Here is a 19632-nt window from a genome sequence, read left to right on the forward strand (position 1 = left end):
TTCAATTTTGTATTTTCATCTAATCACAAAGTAGAGGTAAGAATATCCATCCTCTCTCTGCAGCTTCATGTATTCTATTATGAGAACTTTCATAATTGAGACAAAGGAAATCAATGGTGCCATTTAACATCAACAGCAGTAAGCTATAATCATTAAATATCTATTAAAAGAAAGGACACAGAAAAAATCTAATTCTGAAACATTTCTCCAGAATTGTCCTAATCATCCTTCATACCACAAAAGGGGACGGGTAATAACCGGAAAAGCATGACATTTTTTTTTAAAGTCTGGAGATAAGAGTTTTATAAGGAAGGCTGGATATATTTATTTTATTTTATTTGAGACAATGCATTTTAACGTCATTCCCATACAAAGCATGTGTTTCAAATAATGTGAGTTTATACAGTAGCTGCTGCTCATTATTCAACTTAAGTTGAAGTGGGCCTTAATATGTGTAGTGTAGTAAAAATATCAACCAGTATACCAAAAAATATCAACCAGTATACCAAAAAATCTATATTTGTAAAGTTTTGCCACTCTGGGTCTTTCAATGACTGTAATAAAAAAGACAGAGTTTGGTGACGTTTTGAGGTAACGTGGGATCATGGGCGTTGTAGTCTTCACCTGCATTGCAGTCAGCTTTCCCCAGTTGAGATTATTTTCATTTTAATTGATTAGGGCGATTTATCGGGAGCCACATTTATTTTCAACTGAGGTCTCTCACTTCTCTTCAGAACTAATGGACCAAGTGAATGATCCGATAAAATGTATGTAGTGTCTACTTAAAAAAGTCCTCTCCTGCTGATGTTCAGGTGTATATCAGTATGTAGTGTCTCTACTTTAAAGAGTCCTCTCCTGCTGATGTTCAGGTGTATATCAGTATGTAGTGTCTGTACTTTAAAGAGTCCTCTCCTGCTGATGTTCAGGTGTATATCAGTGTGTAGTGTCTCTACTTTAAAGAGTCCTCTCCTGCTGATGTTCAGGTGTATATCAGTATGTAGTGTCTCTACTTTAAAGAGTCCTCTCCTGCTGATGTTCAGGTGTATATCAGTATGTAGTGTCTCTACTTTAAAGAGTCCTCTCCTGCTGATGTTCAGGTGTATATCAGTATGTAGTGTCTCTCTCTTTAAAGTAGAGACCTCTCCTGCTGATGTTTCAGGGTGTATATAGTATGTAGTGTCTCTACTTTAAAGAGTCCTCTCCTGGCTGATGTTCAGGTGATATCAGTGTGTAGAGTCTCTACTTTAAAGAGTGCTCTCCTGCTGATGTTCAGGTGTATATCAGTATGTAGTGTCTCTACTTTAAAGAGTCCTCTCCTGCTGATGTTCAGGTGTATATCAGTATGTAGTGTCTCTACTTTAAAGAGTCCTCTCCTGCTGATGGTCAGGTGTATATCAGTATGTAGGGTCTCTACTTTAAAGAGTCCCTCTCTGCTGATGTTCAGGTGTATATCAGTATGTAGTGTCTCTACTTTAAGAGTCCTCTCCCGATGGTCAGGTTGTATATCAGTATGTAGGGTCTCTACTTTAAAGAGTCCTCTCCTGCTGATGTTCAGGTGTATATCAGTATGTAGTGTCTCTACTTCAAAAGAGTCCTCTCCTGCTGATGGTCAGGTGTATATCAGTATGTATTGTCTCTACTTTAAAGAGTCCTCTCCTGCTGATGTTCAGGTGTATATCAGTATGTAGTGTCCTCTACTTTAAAGATATCCTCTCCTGCTGATGTTCAGGTGTATATCAGTATGTAGTGTCTCTACTTTAAAGAGTCCTCTCCTGCTGATGTTCAGGTGTATATCAGTATGTAGTGCCTCTACTTTAAAGAGTCCTCTCCTGCTGATGTTCAGGGTGTATATCAGTATGTAGTGTCTCTACTTTAAAGAGTCCTCTCCTGCTGATGTTCAGGTGTATATCAGTATGTAGTGTCTCTACTTTAAAGAGTCCTCTCCTGCTGATGTTCAGGTGTATATCAGTATGTAGTGTCCTCTACTTTAAAGAGTCCTGTCCTGCTGATGTTCAGGTGATATCAGTATGTAGTGTCTCTACTTTAAAGAGTCCTCTCCTGCTGAGTTCAGGTGTAATCAGTATGTAGTGTCTCTACACATTAAAGAGTCCTCATCCTGCTGAGGTTCAGGTGTATATCAGTATGTAGTGTCTCTACTTAAAGAGTCCTCTCCTGCTGATGTTCAGGTGGATATCAGTATGTAGTGTCTCTACTTTAAAGAGTCCTCTCCTGCTGATGGTCAGGTGTATATCAGTGTGTAGTGGTCTCTACTTTAAGAGTCCTCTCCTGCTGATGTTCAGGTGTATATCAGCATGGTAGTGTCTCTACTTTAAAGAGTCCTCTCCTGCTGTTGGTCAGGTGGATATCGTATGTAGTGTCTCTACTTTAAAGAGTCCTCTCCTGCTGATGTTCAGGTGTATATCAGTATGTAGTGTCTCTACTTTAAAGAGTCCTCTCCTGCTGATGTTCAGGTGTATATCAGTATGTAGTGTCTCTACTTTAAAGAGTCCTGTCCTGCTGATGTTCAGGTGTATATCAGTATGTAGTATGTCTCTACTTTAAAGAGTCCTCTCCCTGCTGAAGTTCAGGTGTATATCAGTATGTAGTGTCTCTACATTAAAGAGTCCTCTCCTGCTGATGTTCAGGTGTATATCAGTATGTAGTGTCTCTACTTTAAAGAGTCCTCTCCTGCTGATGTTCAGGTGTATATCAGTATGTAGTGTCTCTACTTTAAAGAGTCCTCTCCTGCTGATGGTCAGGTGTATATCAGTGTGTAGTGTCTCTACTTTAAAGAGTCCTCTCCTGCTGATGTTCAGGTGTATATCAGCATGTAGTGTCTCTACTTTAAAGAGTCCTCTCCTGCTGATGGTCAGGTGTATATCAGTATGTAGTGTCTCTACTTTAAAGAGTCCTCTACTGCTGATGTTCAGGTGTATATCAGTATGTAGTGTCTCTACTTTAAAGAGTCCATCTCCTGCTGATGTTCAGGTGTATATCAGCATGTAGTGTCTCTACTTTAAAGAGTCCTCTCCTGCTGATGTTCAGGTGTATATCAGCATGTAGTGTCTCTACTTTAAAGAGTCCTCTCCTGCTGATGGTCAGTGGTATATCAGTATGTAGTGTCTCTACTTTAAAGAGTCCTCTCCTGCTGATGGTCAGGTGTATATCAGTATGTAGTGTCTCTACTTTAAAGAGTCCTCTCCTGCTGAAGTTCAGGTGTATATCAGTATGTAGTGTCTCTACTTTAAAGAGTCCTCTCCTGCTGAAGTTCAGGTGTATATCAGTATGTAGTGTCTCTACTTTAAAGAGTCCTCTCCTGCTGAAGTTCAGGTGTATATCAGTATGTAGTGTCTCTACTTTAAAAAGAGTCCTCTCCTGCTGAAGTTCAGGTGTATATCAGTATGTAATGTCTCTACTTTAAAGAGTCCTCTCCTGCTGAAGTTCAGGTGTATATCAGTATGTAGTGTCTCTACTTTAAAGAGTCCTCTCCTGCTGAAGTTCAGGTGTATATCAGTATGTAGTGTCTCTACTTTAAAGAGTCATCTCCTGCTGAAGTTCAGGTGTATATCAGAAGTAAACAAAGTGACTAAAACCTCTCTAACACAGGAAAGTGAAATAAAAGGGATCATCATCCTGCACTCCAAGCGCCATTGACAGCTTTATTGAACACTAAGCATCCTCAAAGTGCTGATGACAAACCAAGTCTTGTTTTAATTGCACAGAACACTGAGCCTACATGTGATCACTGAAGAATGAATGAGTGAACATAACGAGCCGTTAGTGTCCTGGGTGGGAAGAACAAATCATGGTGCTGTTCTTCAAGTACGCTGACAATAAAGCAGAGCAAAAGATTTTCCTTTGACACTTCAACACTTGTTTGAATCAACATCGATTGAGTGTTTTTTTCATGATCCATTCCAAGAGTGCTCTGCTCAAATCCACATCCACCTTCCTTAAAATGAAGACAGTAATTTTTAACATACAGTGTATTCAACAAGATCTCTTTACATCCACACAAAGAGCCAGTACAGTAAAGCCTAATGACAGGGTGCTGTTAATGTATCCGTTTATAGTACAAGCAAAAAGGACAGTGGGTGTTCCTGCACGTCGCCTACGAAGCACACTCACGAGTCACACAAAACGAAAACTGGGAATAGGCACTTCTGTTTTTTTCTTTTTTGTGTTTTCATCAAATCTCTTCCTCATTTTCTTCAGCCAAGCACACGGCTCTGTGTTAAGAGCATCATATTAATTTAAGCTAAATTAATAAGTTAAACAATTTCAGGTCACGATGATTCACCAACAGGACGAGGGACGGATGCAGGACACGTAAGAAACACAAGATGGGCAGAATCTCTCCTTTTTAAATCCTCCTGCCTTTCATTCCTTCCCCAATACATCTTTTATCTAATGCCAATAACTTCATCCGGGCAGAGATGGACTCACACATTCCATGCTGTTACACTTAGCCCCATCACTTAGTGTAATGATACAACAAGTAAGATTTAAATGGGACCCCAAAATCAAAAACACATTTTCCATTTGACCTGTAGTGCAATTCATCCATTCAGATTCCTTTTAGCTTCATGACCTAGTTTCTTAAAATAGTCCACAGACCATTTTGTGAGCAGTTTCAAGCAGGAGCTATTTTCATTTTACCAAACTAAACCAATAAGGAAGAAGCAGCCTCTCAAAGAGTACGTGCACGCTTCTTCTTTGCACGGTGATAGGGTCGGCAGATCCTAAATGAAACTGCTTGAATAACTTGGGCATGATTTCTGGATAGAGACAGTTTTGAAGTATCTGAAAAAGTGTTATTTTGGGGGTGGACTGTTCCTTAAAGCTTTGTATTAACTACAGGGACAGTAAGGATTGTATTGGATGCAATATGACTTTCTTTCAGTGTGAGGGATTGGTTCTTTGCTACAGGTAAGTCATTAGTTAAACATTAAAGTCATGTGACTACACACACACACACACTCCAGCTCAAGTCCTATATAGTTGCTGCAAAGAGCTCCAGAGTTCTTCACACTTCTTCTCAAGCAAACCCAAAATGTTTCAGGACACGGCACTTCAGCGATCTCTAGTTAAGCAAGCAGTCTGTGGGACCACAATGTATCAAACATGATGTGGAATCAGCCGTCTTAAGTGTGAGGGACGAGAGGAGGAAGGAGAGCCTTTGTCCAAACACGGGACAATAAATATGTACAGATGGATTTATGTTGGGCAAAGTGTGCCCGGCGACACCAGGGAAGGTCAGGCAGGATTTACCACACTATGGTATCATTCCAGGGCTACAATATGTGTCGCTATACACAGCAGGATGTGGGTCACTAGGAGGAGGCAAAGCAAGCGTTGCACAGCGCTGAAGAAGACGAAGATAAGCAGTCTCATCCTAACAGTTTGGCTTCCTTGTTTTGGCCCTTTTTTAATTCCTCCTTTCCTTTTTTGGGTGCTGCTTGTTTGTGCATTTTTGAAACGATGCAAGAAGAAATCACAATTAGTGCTAAATACTACAACAGGCTTTCACTGTCTTCTTATATCTCCCTCCTCTCAGTCCAACCTCCCCTCTCCAAATCTCAGTGAGTGGGTCACAACTCCTCCGACTCTTCCTTTCCTCGTTTCCTCTCCTTCAGTTTCTGTCTGGAGGATGAATGGATGGGTGAGGGAAGTGGATTTTCTCCGCTTCAGTTCCCCCTGTTTGTTGGTGGAAGGAGACAGGATGGTTTCAGGGTGGAGGTGGTGTGGAGGGTGGGGCTCAGACTCGTGGGGGTTTAGTTCCCCCCGCAGCAGGCTCGGTTGGAGTGGGCGTCCGGATCCTGGAGGTTCACGCCCCGGTGTCGCGCTGCATGTGTGGGGTTCTGGGTGTCTGTTTTTGGCATCTTTTTTGCTGCATTAGGACAGAAATGTGTTGACATAGAAACCAAAATTAACACCAGACTCAGGCTTTGTTGCTAGAAAGTAACTAACCCAATACTCATTCATGAAAAATTGACAAAAAGGTTTGCAACTTGGTTTTGCAGGTTTGTGTTGGCATAGAAACCAAAATTAACAATTTTGGCTTATTTTTTGCTTTAATAGACTAAGCAGTGTTTTGACATACAAACCTTTGGTTTAAAGAGTCCTCTCCTGCTGATGTTCAGGTGTATATCAGTATGTAGTGTCTCTACTTTAAAGAGTCCTCTCCTGCTGATGTTCAGGTGTATATCAGTATGTAGTGTCTCTACTTTAAAGAGTCCTCTCCTGCTGATGTTCAGGTGTATATCAGTATGTAGTTGTCTCTACTTTAAAGAGTCCTCTCCTGCTGATGTTCAGGTGTATATCAGTATGTAGTGTCTCTACTTTAAAGAGTCCTCTCCTGCTGATGTTCAGGTGTATATCAGTATGTAGTGTCTCTACTTTAAAGAGTCCTCTCCTGCTGATGTTCAGGTGTATATCAGTATGTAGTGTCTCTACTTTAAAGAGTCCTCTCCTGCTGATGTTCAGGTGTATATCAGTATGTAGTGTCTCTACTTTAAAGAGTCCTCTCCTGCTGATGTTCAGGTTGTATATCAGTATGTACTGTCTCTACTTTAAAGAGTCCTCTTCCTGCTGATGTTCAGGTGTATATCAGTATGTAGTGTGTCTACTTTAAAGAGGTCCTCTCCTGCTGATGTTTCAGGTGTATATCAGTATGTAGTGTCTCTACTTTAAAGAGTCCTCTCCTGCTGATGTTCAGGTGTATATCAGTATGTAGTGTCTCTACTTTAAAGAGTCCTCTCCTGCTGATGTCAGGTGTATATCAGTATGTAGTGCCTCTACTTTAAGAGTCCTCTCCTGCTGATGTTCAGGTGTATATCAGTATGTAGTGTCTACTTTAAAGAGTCCTCTCCTGCTGATGTTCAGGTGTATATCAGTATGTAGTGTCTCTACTTTAAAGAGTCCTCTCCTGCTGATGTTCAGGTGTATATCAGTATGTAGTGTCTCTACTTTAAAGAGTCCTCTCCTGCTGATGTTCAGGTGTATATCAGTATGTAGTGTCTCTACTTTAAAGAGTCCTCTCCTGCTGATGTTCAGGTGTATATCAGTATGTAGTGTCTCTACTTTAAAGAGTCCTCTCCTGCTGATGTTCAGGTGTATATCAGTATGTAGTGTCTCTACTTTAAAGAGTCCTCTCCTGCTGATGTTCAGGTGTATATCAGTATGTAGTGTCTCTACTTTAAAGAGTCCTCTCCTGCTGATGTTCAGGTGTATATCAGTATGTAGTGTCTCTACTTTAAAGAGTCCTCTCCTGCTGATGTTCAGGTGTATATCAGTATGTACTGTCTCTACTTTAAAGAGTCCTCTCCTGCTGATGTTCAGGTGTATATCAGTATGTAGTGTGTCTACTTTAAAGAGTCCTCTCCTGCTGATGTTCAGGTGTATATCAGTATGTAGTGTCTCTACTTTAAAGAGTCCTCTCCTGCTGATGTTCAGGTGTATATCAGTATGTAGTGTCTCTACTTTAAAGAGTCCTCTCCTGCTGATGTTCAGGTGTATATCAGTATGTAGTGCCTCTACTTTAAAGAGTCCTCTCCTGCTGATGTTCAGGTGTATATCAGTATGTAGTGTCTACTTTAAAGAGTCCTCTCCTGCTGATGTTCAGGTGTATATCAGTATGTAGTGTCTCTACTTTAAAGAGTCCTCTCCTGCTGATGTTCAGGTGTATATCAGTATGTAGTGTCTCTACTTTAAAGAGTCCTCTCCTGCTGATGTTCAGGTGTATATCAGTATGTAGTGTCTCTACTTTAAAGAGTCCTCTCCTGCTGATGTTCAGGTGTATATCAGTATGTAATGTCTCTACTTTAAAGAGTCCTCTCCTGCTGATGTTCAGGTGTATATCAGTATGTAGTTGTCTCTACTTTAAAGAGTCCTCTCCTGCTGATGTTCAGGTGTATATCAGTATGTAGTGTCTCTACTTTAAAGAGTCCTCTCCTGCTGATGTTCAGGTGTATATCAGTATGTAGTGTCTCTACTTTAAAGAGTCCTCTCCTGCTGATGTTCAGGTGTATATCAGTATGTAGTGTCTCTACTTTAAAGAGTCCTCTCCTGCTGATGTTCAGGTGTATATCAGTATGTAGTGTCTCTACTTTAAAGAGTCCTCTCCTGCTGATGTTCAGGTGTATATCAGTATGTAGTGTCTCTACTTTAAAGAGTCCTCTCCTGCTGATGTTCAGGTGTATATCAGTATGTAGTGTCTCTACTTTAAAGAGTGCTCTCCTGCTGATGTTCAGGTGTATATCAGTATGTAGTGTCTCTACTTTAAAGAGTCCTCTCCTGCTGATGTTCAGGTGTATATCAGTATGTAGTGTCTCTACTTTAAAGAGTCCTCCCCTTTGTCAAAATAACCAACAGAGTCACTTCACAAACTAACAATAATAATAATAATGTCATAATAATGTCAATATCTATTTTCTTGGTTTCACGAGCTTGGTTGTGCACCTTTGCTTTTTGGTAACTATTAAAAATCATTTTTTAAGTATTTTTACAATCAACAAGTCTCGTGTAAATGACAGGCCACTCACCAATAGCCAGGAAGAGCTCATTGACGTTCATGGCTGTTTTAGCAGAGGTCTCCATGAAGAGCAAGCCAGTGTCTTCAGCGTACGTCTGGGCGTCCTTTTTCATACAACACACACACAAATGCAGATATAAAGTCAGTTTAAACACTTACAAAACCTGAAGCTGAAAAAATAAAATGTTTCTTATCGACACAAAGCTCTGACTTGTGCCTCAAATGCAGTTTCTGTTTTTAAGCAGCCAGGCAGACGCTGACTCTTACGGACTGTATCACCTGTATTTTAATGCAGCCAATTAGGTATAGTAAAACAAAGGTTTGTGCCCTGTTTCTCTTATCTTGTTGTTTAATTGTAACAACCTGGACACCACCCTCTCTTTCCAGGCGCACGTCAAATCTGTCACCAAATCCGCCTTCTATCACCTAAAAAACATTGCCAGAATCCGGCCTTCTCTCTCTGACGCTGTGGCAGGAAACCCTTGTACACGCCTTCATTACATCCCGTCTGGACTATTGCAATGGAGTCCTGTCCGGGGTTCCCAGCAAAAACCCTGGATAGGCTCCAATACGTCCAGAACTCTGCCGCCAGGCTTCTCACCCCACACCAAGCCATGGCAACATCTCACCCCCACCCTCATCCACCTACACTTGGCTGCCGGTCAAGTCCCGGATTCAATACAAAACACTCATCCTCACGTACAAGTCCCTCCATTCCCTAGCCCCCCAGTACTTATCGACCTCCTCCATCCCTACACCCCCTCTCGGAGTCTGCGGTCCTCAGCACACGGGCCTGCTCTCCATCCCCCCGCTCTCGCCTCCGAACTGTTGCTGACAGGGCATTCAGTGCTGCGGCCCCCACCCTCTGGAATGCACTTCCTGCCAAGATCCGTAATGCTGCCTCCCTGGAAATCTTCAAATCATCACTAAAAACACACCTGTTCACCCTGGCCTTCGGGCCCTAGCCCTTTTCTGGTCCACCGGCTTCCTTTAGTTATTTCTTTGGTTTGCCCCGTTGATTGTTTTGTTTGTCCACCATGTACAGCGACCATGGGTCCCTTGAAAGGCGCTATATAAATATCATTTATTATTATTATTATTATTATTATTAAACAGAAGCTATCATAGACAGGCAAAGGACAAATTGAGCATATATTGTCACAATATTATCCCAAAAATGGTTAGAAAATATGGGTAAAAAAAGGTTTGAAATGGCCATAAACCTACAGGACTGACTTGACCTTACATTTTGTTAAGAAAACACATTTATATATGTCTAGAGGTCCATACAGTCTATGGTTCATAAAGAGGGACTTTAAGTTTAAAAAGGAGATCTAACCCAGTTGCAGAATTGCAAAGTGAAAGCCAGGCTTAAAGGGAACCAATCCAAACGCTGACTGGTGTCATTATTCTACAGCCATGACATTGTGTAATCAACATATTCTTCATTATGAATATATTTTTAAAAAGTGATCTTTGGCGCTTTAAATCAGGGTATTTTTTATATTTATGAGGATATTCACCAAACATGACGGGAGCTTGTTACCCTCGTACTCCACTAGTCTCCTCTCTGCCAGGTCCGCCTTGTTCCCAGCCAGAGCGATCACGATGTTGGGACTGGCCTGCCTCTGCAGCTCCTTCACCCAGGCCTTCGCTCGCTCAAAGGTGTCCTAAACACACGGCAGGAGGTCAGAGAAACTACCAACACACAGGTAAACACCATGTACAGAAGACAGAGGTCAGAGAAACTACCAACACAGGTAAACACCAGGTACAGAGGTCAGAGAAACTACCAACACAGGTAAACACCAGGTACAGAGGACAGAGGTCAGATAAACTACAACACACAGGTAAACACTACAGAGGACAGAGGTCAGAGAAACTACCAACACACAGGTAAACACCAGGTACAGAAGACAGAGGTCAGAGAAACTACCAACACAGGTAAACACCAGGTACAGAAGACAGAGGTCAGATAAACTACAACACACAGGTAAACACTACAGAGGACAGAGGTCAGAGAAACTACCAACACAGGTAAACACCAGGTACAGAGGACAGAGGTCAGATAAACTACAACACACAGGTAAACACTACAGAGGACAGAGGTCAGAGAAACTACCAACATACAGGTAAACACCAGGTACAGAAGACAGAGGTCAGAGAAACTACAACACACAGGTAAACACTACAGAGGACAGAGGTCAGAGAAACCAACACAGGTAAACACCAGGTACAGAGGACAGAGGTCAGAGAAACTACCAACACAGGTAAACACCAGGTACAGAGGTCAGAGAAACTACCAACACAGGTAAACACCAGGTACAGAGGACAGAGGTCAGAGAAACTACCAACATACAGGTAAACGCCAGAGGCCTGTACTACGAAGCCGGATGTTCTCTTAGCGGCTAACTTCAGGGAAAACTCGGGGTTTCCGGTCCTACGACGCTGGTTCTCTTTTTAGCAGGCTAGATCTCCATGGCAACTTATGCTGAGCGGCTAACCTGGTCGGGACCAGGTTAGGTTGCAGGCTAAGAGATCAACTCAGTGAAAGCACCGCCTGCTGACCAATCAGAGCTCAGTGTGCGGAGTTTAAAGCGATCAAGTCATATTACAGGAGAAAGGAAATACAGAAAAGCTGCCGTCGCAGGAAAGACGGCCGGTAAAAATCACCGACTGTGTGAGCGTGAACATTAATAGAATATCACCTCCATCTTCAGAGCAATCTGACTATTATAACATTAGCGTTAAGAAAGCTTACTTAAATATCTGCCACAACATAAGTAACCGGATCAGAGTAACATTAAGTACAGTCCGCGGCATATCATTTCATAATGTATCATATTTCCTGATCTGAGTCAGCTGAGCCGTATCTGGCCGTGCAACACTCACAGTGTCACAGACTGTATGCAGAAGTATTATTTTAAGCAACACATTAAGTTGACGAAACACTCGAGTCAAATGTAATGAAAGTCAGATCGTGTTTTAGACGGGGCAGTGATATCATAAACCTGTTAATGTACGCATTCAAACACTTGTTCTGTTCCCAGCTGTATTCACCTTGCAGGTGCAGCTCTGTGGCTTTGATCCTGGATCAAGTGTTTAAGTCATGGATGTTTAAAGTTTAACTTCTTCATATGTCTAAAAATTTACTTTTCATTCAGGAAGTATGACGCTGCGCTGTCAGTACGCTTGTCCATGTTTGTGATTGGTCGAATGCTCCAAATACCACCCCTTTCATGTGAACGCGCACCTAACTCAAACATATCCAGGTTAGGTTGAACCAGCTTCGTAGTACAGGCCTCAGGTATAGAGGACAGAGAACGTGTGCGTGAATAAAACATAAATATAGGAAGGTTTTATCAGCAGTTAGAGGACAAACTGCTCCTCAATGAGGTGTGTAGTATACTGATAAATATAAATATGAATACCAGGTTGTCTGGGATGTTTTATAACTAATGATCTACTAGCGATGCAAGTTCTCGCCTCAAAAGAATCAGAAATACTTTATTGATTTACTTCATTCTGTGGATGTAATCTGTGTATACTGTACCGGCTTGGTGATGTCGAAGACCACGATGGCGGCCTGAGCTCCTCTGTAGTACATGGGGGCGAGGCTGTGGTAGCGCTCCTGTCCCGCCGTGTCCCAGATCTCAAACTTCACCGTGGTGTCGTCTAAACACACCGACTGAGCCAGGAACGCCGCTGCGCGAGAAGGAGGGAAATGACAAGTTACCAGGTGCTCTTCAAACCTTCGAACCACAACAGCAACACCATAGCAGGACTCATTTATCCAGTCGTAAGCTCGCTATCCCTCAACATTTTCACTTTAACTATACTATTCAGAACCCTTACCTTATTCAAAGGTTAAGGGAAAGTCTTGTGAAGTATTGGGGACATGAGTGGATGAATGGTACTTGGATTAAAACATGTAAGTTCCTGAGATCTGCCAAGTGTCTACACCTTCCTTTGTTCACACATCTGTTTACAATCCACATATTTATATTTGATTACAACAGGCAGCATTTCATTCCACTGTAAAGTTATTCATTTTACAATCTTTGTTATGTTGTTCTTTTTTACACGTACAAACCGATTTTTAACTGCATTTTAACTTGCACTATTGTGTCATATGCACACATTTTATGCCTTTTTCTTTTATGTTGTAAGTATCACCACCTTCAAAAAACTCACCTCTTCAATCTGGCTTTTAATGTGTGATTGTTTTTGTATTATTTGACTTTAACTTTAACTATATATTTATTTGTTGTTCCTTCCTTTTCTTTTCCCTTCACTATATCTGTAAAGCGTCTTTGAGCACCTGTAAAACGCTAACAAATTAAATCTATTAAATAAAATAAATCTATTATATTGCATTGTTGGAGAAGCCTGGACCTTAAGGTCTTAAGAGACAATCTTAAGATTGTCATTGCCAAAACTACACAGTAGGTATTGTGCGTATAACAATAAATAGTCAACCCTACAATATCGTCGCAATATGAAGCTAAGCGTATTTTATCAGACCTATTAACGTGATTAATTTAAGTATTCCTTTACTAACCACCTGATAAGCGACACACACACACACACACATCACTCCAGGGGACATTACATTGACTTACATGCATTTCCTGGAGACTTATCCTAACCTTAACCATAACCAACACATGCCTAACCCTAACCAAGTCTTCACCCTAAAATTAATGATTCCCCTCATGGGGACCTCCATTTTGTCCCCATGAGGGAGGCGAGTCCCCACACCTGACTATGTAAACAGATGTAGGTACACACACACACACACACACACACCACACACACACACACACACACACACACCACACACACACACACACACACACACACACACACACACACACACACACACCACACACACACACACACACACACACACACACACACACACACACACACACACACACTACACACACACACACACACATCACACACACACACACACGACACACACACACACACACACCACACACACACACACACAACACACACACACACACACACCACACACACACACACACAACACACACACACACACACACACACACACACACACACACACACCACACACACACACACACACACACACAGCACACACACACACACACACACACACACACACACACACACACCACCTCCTATGGTCGTCTCCTGGAACTCGTCAAACTGCCCTTTGACGAATCGCAGCACGAGGCTGGACTTGCCCACCGCCATGTCCCCCAGCAGCACCAGCTTGAACTGGCAGATCTTGGTTTGTGGCAGTGTGCCGTTGGTGCGGCCTCCACTCCCTCTGGAGCTCATACCAGCAGGGGGTCTCCTCCCTGGGGGAGGGGGGCTTCTGGGGACGTCAGGCACTTGCACCGCCTTCCAGAGTGGAGTCAGGTCTCGCTGATGTGTCCCGACGTCTCTTCACTCTCTGTTCTATCTGAGGGAAGAAGTGACGGGTTGTATTTTAGTGCAAGATTAAAAACCCCAGACTCAGAGACAGTTTCACCCCACAGGCCATAAGACTGTTCAACACCTGGACTTTTGAAAGAACATCCATAACATTCATCTGTTTGCAACTTACATATATCAATATTCCAATTACTTGTATATAGACTATTCTGCACTGTTTCTATTATATTATATTTACTTTCACTATTATCTGTTGTATTGTGTTGCACTGTTGGAGGAGCCTGTGGCCTAAGATGTTCATTGATATAACTGTAGCTATGAACAAATGACAATAAAAGCCTTGCAACTTGAATCATGTACACTTTCCCCTCTTTGTCATTGCAGGAAATAATTCCTCCAGTGCGTCATTAAAGTCTGGGGATACGAGTTTTATTAGGAGAGCTGCACATTGAATTTTTCATTTTATTTAACATGAATCCCATCCAAAGCATGTGCCACATAATTGTGATTTGTTTACTTCTGTCCCAAGTGGGTCTTTTGCATGTGCAGTGAAGCAAAGATATCATCCTAGAGCAGGGGGGTCAAACTCAAATACACAGTGGGCCAACATTTAAAAATGGGTACTAGTGGAGGGCCGGACTGGTTCAATGTTTATTGCAGAACTTATTGAAATGAACTTATTGCACATATTAAACCTGGAACTAACAAAGCTTCAATGATCGCCTATAAAAACAACATTAAACATTAAATAATCAGCTGCATTCATTTCTTATGGCTCTATCTGCAGCTTTTCCAGAGTCATTTCTTATGAGTACATTTTCCCACAGGCCAACAACAGCTTCAACAAAACTATTCCCCTCAAAGAGAAAACCAAACATGCCCTGTTGTCCTGAGAGAAAGTGCAGAAGGAAGCATCCATTGAACTCAGTGTGCTGCTCTGTGATGCTAGCTCAGATACTTGGCATCTCATCTTGGGTGCAAGGTCATCAATGTTTGGGCTCAGGCTCTGAGAGGAGGAGACCCTCAGGATGGAGTGAAGGTGTGCGTGCAATATACCGGCGGGCCAGATCTAACAGGAATTAGAAATTATCCTGCGGGCCGAAATTAAATCCACCACGGGCCGGATTTGGCCCCCGGGCCTCGAGTTTGACACCTGTGTCCTAGAGCAGGGGTCCCCAAACCCCGGGCCGCGGACCGGTACCGGTCCGTGGCTCATTTGGTACCAGGCCGCAGAGAAAAAAAAAATAACTTACATTATTTCCGTTTTATTTATTATCTGAGTCTGAACGATGTTTTATTTTGAAAACTGACCGGATTCCCTCTGTTACATCCGTCTCTGTCGCTAATCCGTTGCCGCTAAAATTAAACCCACAAGCTAGCAAAATGAGTAAAAAACAAACGTCTTTGGAAAGTTTATTTGCGAAGGGGAAAAGGCCCAGTGAGGACAGAAGTCGACTTCCAAGAAAAAAAAGTTGCATTTAACAGACAATACCAGGAGTCTTAAAATATGGATTTTTCGCGACAGGTGATGCCCGCGCACCAAGCCCGCTTTGCATAATATGCGGCAACCGGCTCTCTAATGAGGCAATGAAGCCTTCAAAACTGCTTCGCCACTTGGAGACCAAGCACCCTGCATTAAAAGACAAGCCTTCGGAGTATTTTGAAAGAAAAAAGCATGAACAAGAAGGACAGAAGCAATTCCTGAGGGCCACCACATCAACAAATGCGAGTGTACTGAGGGCATCATACTTGGTGGCTAACCGTATTGCTAAGGCTAAGAAGCCATTCACCATTGGTGAAGAATTGATCCTGCCCGCCACTAAAGACATTTGCCGTGAACTTCTAGGAGAGGCTGCGGTTAAAAAGATAGCACAGGTGCCTCTTTCGGCTAGCACCGTCACTCGGCGCATTGAGAAAATAGCAGAGGACATTGAGACACAATTGTTGGAGAGGATTAATACATCACCGTGGTACGCACTCCATGTTGACGAGTCTACAGATATTGACAACAAGGCAATACTACTTGTTTATGTGCGATATCTTTATCAGGAGGATGTGCATGAGGATATGTTATGTGCTCTATCGTTGCCAACCAAAACCACAGCCGCAGAACTATTCGAGTCGCTGGATGATTATATATCACTAAAATGGTCCTTTGGTGTCGGCATATGCACAGACGGAGCTGCTGCCATGACCGGACGGCTGTCTGGTTTAACTACTAGGATTAAGGAGGTTGCACCTGAATGTGAGTCTACGCATTGTGTCATTCACAGGGAATTGCTGGCTAGCCGAAAAATGCCACCGGAATTTAACAGCGTATTGAATGATGTCGTTAAAGTTATTAACCACATCAAAGCACACGCCCTTAACTCGCGCCTGTTCGAGCAGCTTTGTGAGGAGATGGACGCGGAGCACAGACGCCTTCTCTTATCCACAGAAATAAGATGGTTATCCCGACTCCCGAGGGAGATCGCTGGCCAGAGTGTTTGAATTACCAGAGCCGCTGCAGAGATTTCTCTCAGAAAAAAGTCACCGCTGGCAGCACATTTCAGTGACGAGGAATGGGTCGCAAAACTCGCTTACTTGTGCGACATATTCAACCTGCTCAATGAACTCAATCTGTCACTTCAGGGGGAAATGACAACTGTCTTCAAGTTGGCAGATAAAGTAGCTGCATTTAAAGCCAAACTGGATTTGTGGGGACGGCGCGTGAACAGAGACATTTGACATGTTTCAAACATTCGCGGGGATTTTGGAAGAGACTGAGCCCGAGCTTTCATTCTCCCAGATGGTGCATGATCACCTGTCTTTGCTTTTAAAAGAGTTTGACCGCTACTTCCCAACCACAAAAGACCCACGAACTGCCAAGGAATGGATCCGCGACCCATTTGTTAACAAACCAGGTGAATCAAGCATGTCTATGCAAGAAGAAGATCAACTGCTGGAGATCGCAAATGACGGCGGCCTTAAAAGTATGTTCGAGACAACAACTCTGCCGGTGTTCTGGATTAAAGTCACGGCAGAATACCCTGAGATCGCAACAACAGCACTGAAAACCCTGTTACCATTTCCGACATCCTATTTGTGTGAAGCGGGATTTTCTGCAGTGACAGCAACCAAAACAAAATTACGGAGTAGACTGGACATAAGCAATACACTTCGGGTGTCATCGTCTCCCATTACCTCCAGATGGGACCGTCTCGTTGTAGCGTTATGGTGAGTTGTATTTTTCATGCATTTTATATTTGTTTTTGCGTTGTATCTTATTTTGAAGGCATGTTTAAACGTTACCATAGCGACCAGAGAGTGTTAGGGGCAGAGAGGATGTTACTCATGTTATGTTGTTGGTGCGATGTTCCGAGGTCGCTGACAATAAAGTTGCATGCGAGTACACAGTGGATTCACGTTTAATATTATATGTATGAAAATACCACAGTTTTTATGCTGGTCGTATCATTTTATTGTGTGTATTTGTCCGCCACACCTTAAAGGCCGGTCCGTGAAAATATTGTCTGACATTAAAACGGTCCGTGGCGCAAAAAAGGTTGGGGACCGCTGTCCTAGAGTATCAAATACATCACAATAAGGTACTGAAACCGGCCCCTGCCACATGCAATATACAAGGTAAATGTTGTCTGTTGCTGGTCACCTGCCATCATGACAAATAGGTTTTATTTACATTAAGAAAACATTTTGTTTCTTTCTGCGCAAAGCTAATATATTTAGAGCTATGACGTGTTTGCCGTTCATGCTCCCAGTTCCTCTTTGCCCTCTTGTCTTTGCACATATCTGGAAATACATGAAACTACTTTGTAGAAAACTAAATGAATCAAGCTCTCAAAGACAAGTAGATATGTTCCTCTATTAAGTGTGTGACATGTATTATTATCCAAGGGCTTACAATATTAGATGGTGATGCTTACCGTCATCCGAAAAGAGAAGTGGTTATGTTTGCCGGATTGATTTGAAACAGTCACATCTATCAAAAGTGAATTTGTGTTGTTATCTATTTGTCTGCTGTCCTTTGTCTTGATCACTTATTGATCTTATCTGTCCTCTTCTTTACATGTTGGAAATACGTTTTCACACGTTACATGTAATCCCTTTTGTTGTGTTCTATATCCATAAAGAAAACGTATCGGTCAATCTGACACGAACTCGAGGAATAGCAAGACACAACTTAGCATTGCAACTGCATTTCTTTCCATCTCTGTGGATCATATCTTACCTCAAAAACACTTTTCTATCAAAGCAACAAACGCCTGTATAATATTAGAGCGACAGATTATTGCTTTGTTAGAAAATGGAGGATAATTCCTGCGCAAGAAAAGCAACTTGTTCAGCCCTGAATGTCTCCTCTGTGTCACTCATTCAGAACCAACTATCATACTAGTTCCCATTGTTCCCACTGTGTCCCTTATCCTGCAGAGAAACGAGAGCTTTAACACTTTAACATTAGCTGATACTAATTTGAGAAAAACAAAAAGCTAGATTCTTTATTTTTAGTTTAGACATGAACTCAAGGAATAGCAAGACACAACTTTGCAATGCAACTGCATTTCTTTACATCTCTGTGGTCACATCTTACCTCACAAACGCCTCTATGATCAAAAAGATGGACAGATTATGCTGTATTAGAAAATGGAGGTTAATCCCTGCACAGGAAATGCATCTTTCCAGCCGTGAATGTCTCCTCTGTGTCCACTGATTTAGACATGTTGATTATTTGCTAGCTGTGTGCCTTATCCTGCAGTGAAACCTGAGCTTTAGCAGAGATGCTGCATATTGCTGCCTGTCTCCCACCTGATATACTTCAATACTGAAAAACATCCACCCCTGCAGCAAACCAGTCCTTTAACACCACCTCATTTGGGTATTTTGAAGTGTAAATGTCAATATTAACACCAGCTTATCTTATCTTTGTGCTAACGGGATCCCTCATTCCAGACGAAACTCAATCTATATTTCGACGCCAGAATAAACACACAGATACTCGCTGATTGCACGAATAATAAAGAGATACTGAGAGGGATATATGAAGAATATTCACCGTGTTTACTGTGGTTTCAGCAGATATCGCAGGTTTCACTGTTGACAATTTGGCTTCATCAGCTGGTGAGAGAAAATGTTAACACTTCCTGTAGGTTTGCGCATGCGCAGTGAATGCCGCATTGTGAAACCGCATTTATTATATTTATTTATATATTTGATTTATTAGTTTATTCCACTCAAGGCAAAGGGAAATCTTATTTACCTTATTTTATTTCAATAAATAAATAAAAATACTTACAGTAACATGAAACCAAAATCACATAATTTTTTAGTGAACTCATAAGTTGAAGGAAAGCTCTATCTAATTATTTTTTTTAGTGAACTCATAAATTGAAGGAAAGCTCTATCTAATTATGTTTTTAGTGAACTCATAAATTGAAGGAAAGCTCTATCTAATTATGTTTTTAGTGAACTCATAAATTGAAGGAAAGCTCTATCTAATTATTTTTGCCAATTTATGTATTTGTTATGTATTACTTGTAGGCAAAACATTTAAATTGTGCAGGTCTCCCTTGAAAAAGAGATCAATGATCTCAATGGGATACACCTGGATAAATAAAGGTTTGAAATGAAATAAAATATCTTGATTTTAGAGCAGCTGTGAACCTGTCATGTCA

At 41.8% G+C, this 19632-nt stretch overlaps 1 protein-coding gene across 2 annotated transcripts; it reads right to left on the bottom strand.

The window, feature by feature from the left end:
• Positions 1-5545: 5545 nt before the first annotated feature.
• On the bottom strand, positions 5546-19119 carry LOC117553473 (ras-related protein Rab-5B-like). Of its 2 annotated transcripts, none has more exons than XM_034227406.1 (6): positions 19014-19119; positions 13702-13991; positions 12087-12238; positions 10080-10203; positions 8544-8636; positions 5546-5890 (listed from the first exon to the last, which is right to left on the bottom strand). In XM_034227406.1, exons 2-6 carry the CDS (start codon positions 13865-13867, stop codon positions 5775-5777), a joined length of 651 nt encoding a protein of 216 aa, XP_034083297.1. In that variant the 5' UTR covers positions 13868-13991; positions 19014-19119; the 3' UTR covers positions 5546-5774. The 2 variants fall into 2 exon arrangements, with proteins under 2 accessions (XP_034083297.1, XP_034083298.1); XM_034227407.1 differs by having other exon boundaries at positions 13702-13987; positions 19014-19115.
• Positions 19120-19632: the final 513 nt, after the last annotated feature.

Source organism: Gymnodraco acuticeps, unplaced genomic scaffold (genome assembly GCF_902827175.1).
Source record: "Gymnodraco acuticeps unplaced genomic scaffold, fGymAcu1.1, whole genome shotgun sequence".
Lineage (NCBI taxonomy): Eukaryota > Metazoa > Chordata > Actinopteri > Perciformes > Bathydraconidae > Gymnodraco > Gymnodraco acuticeps.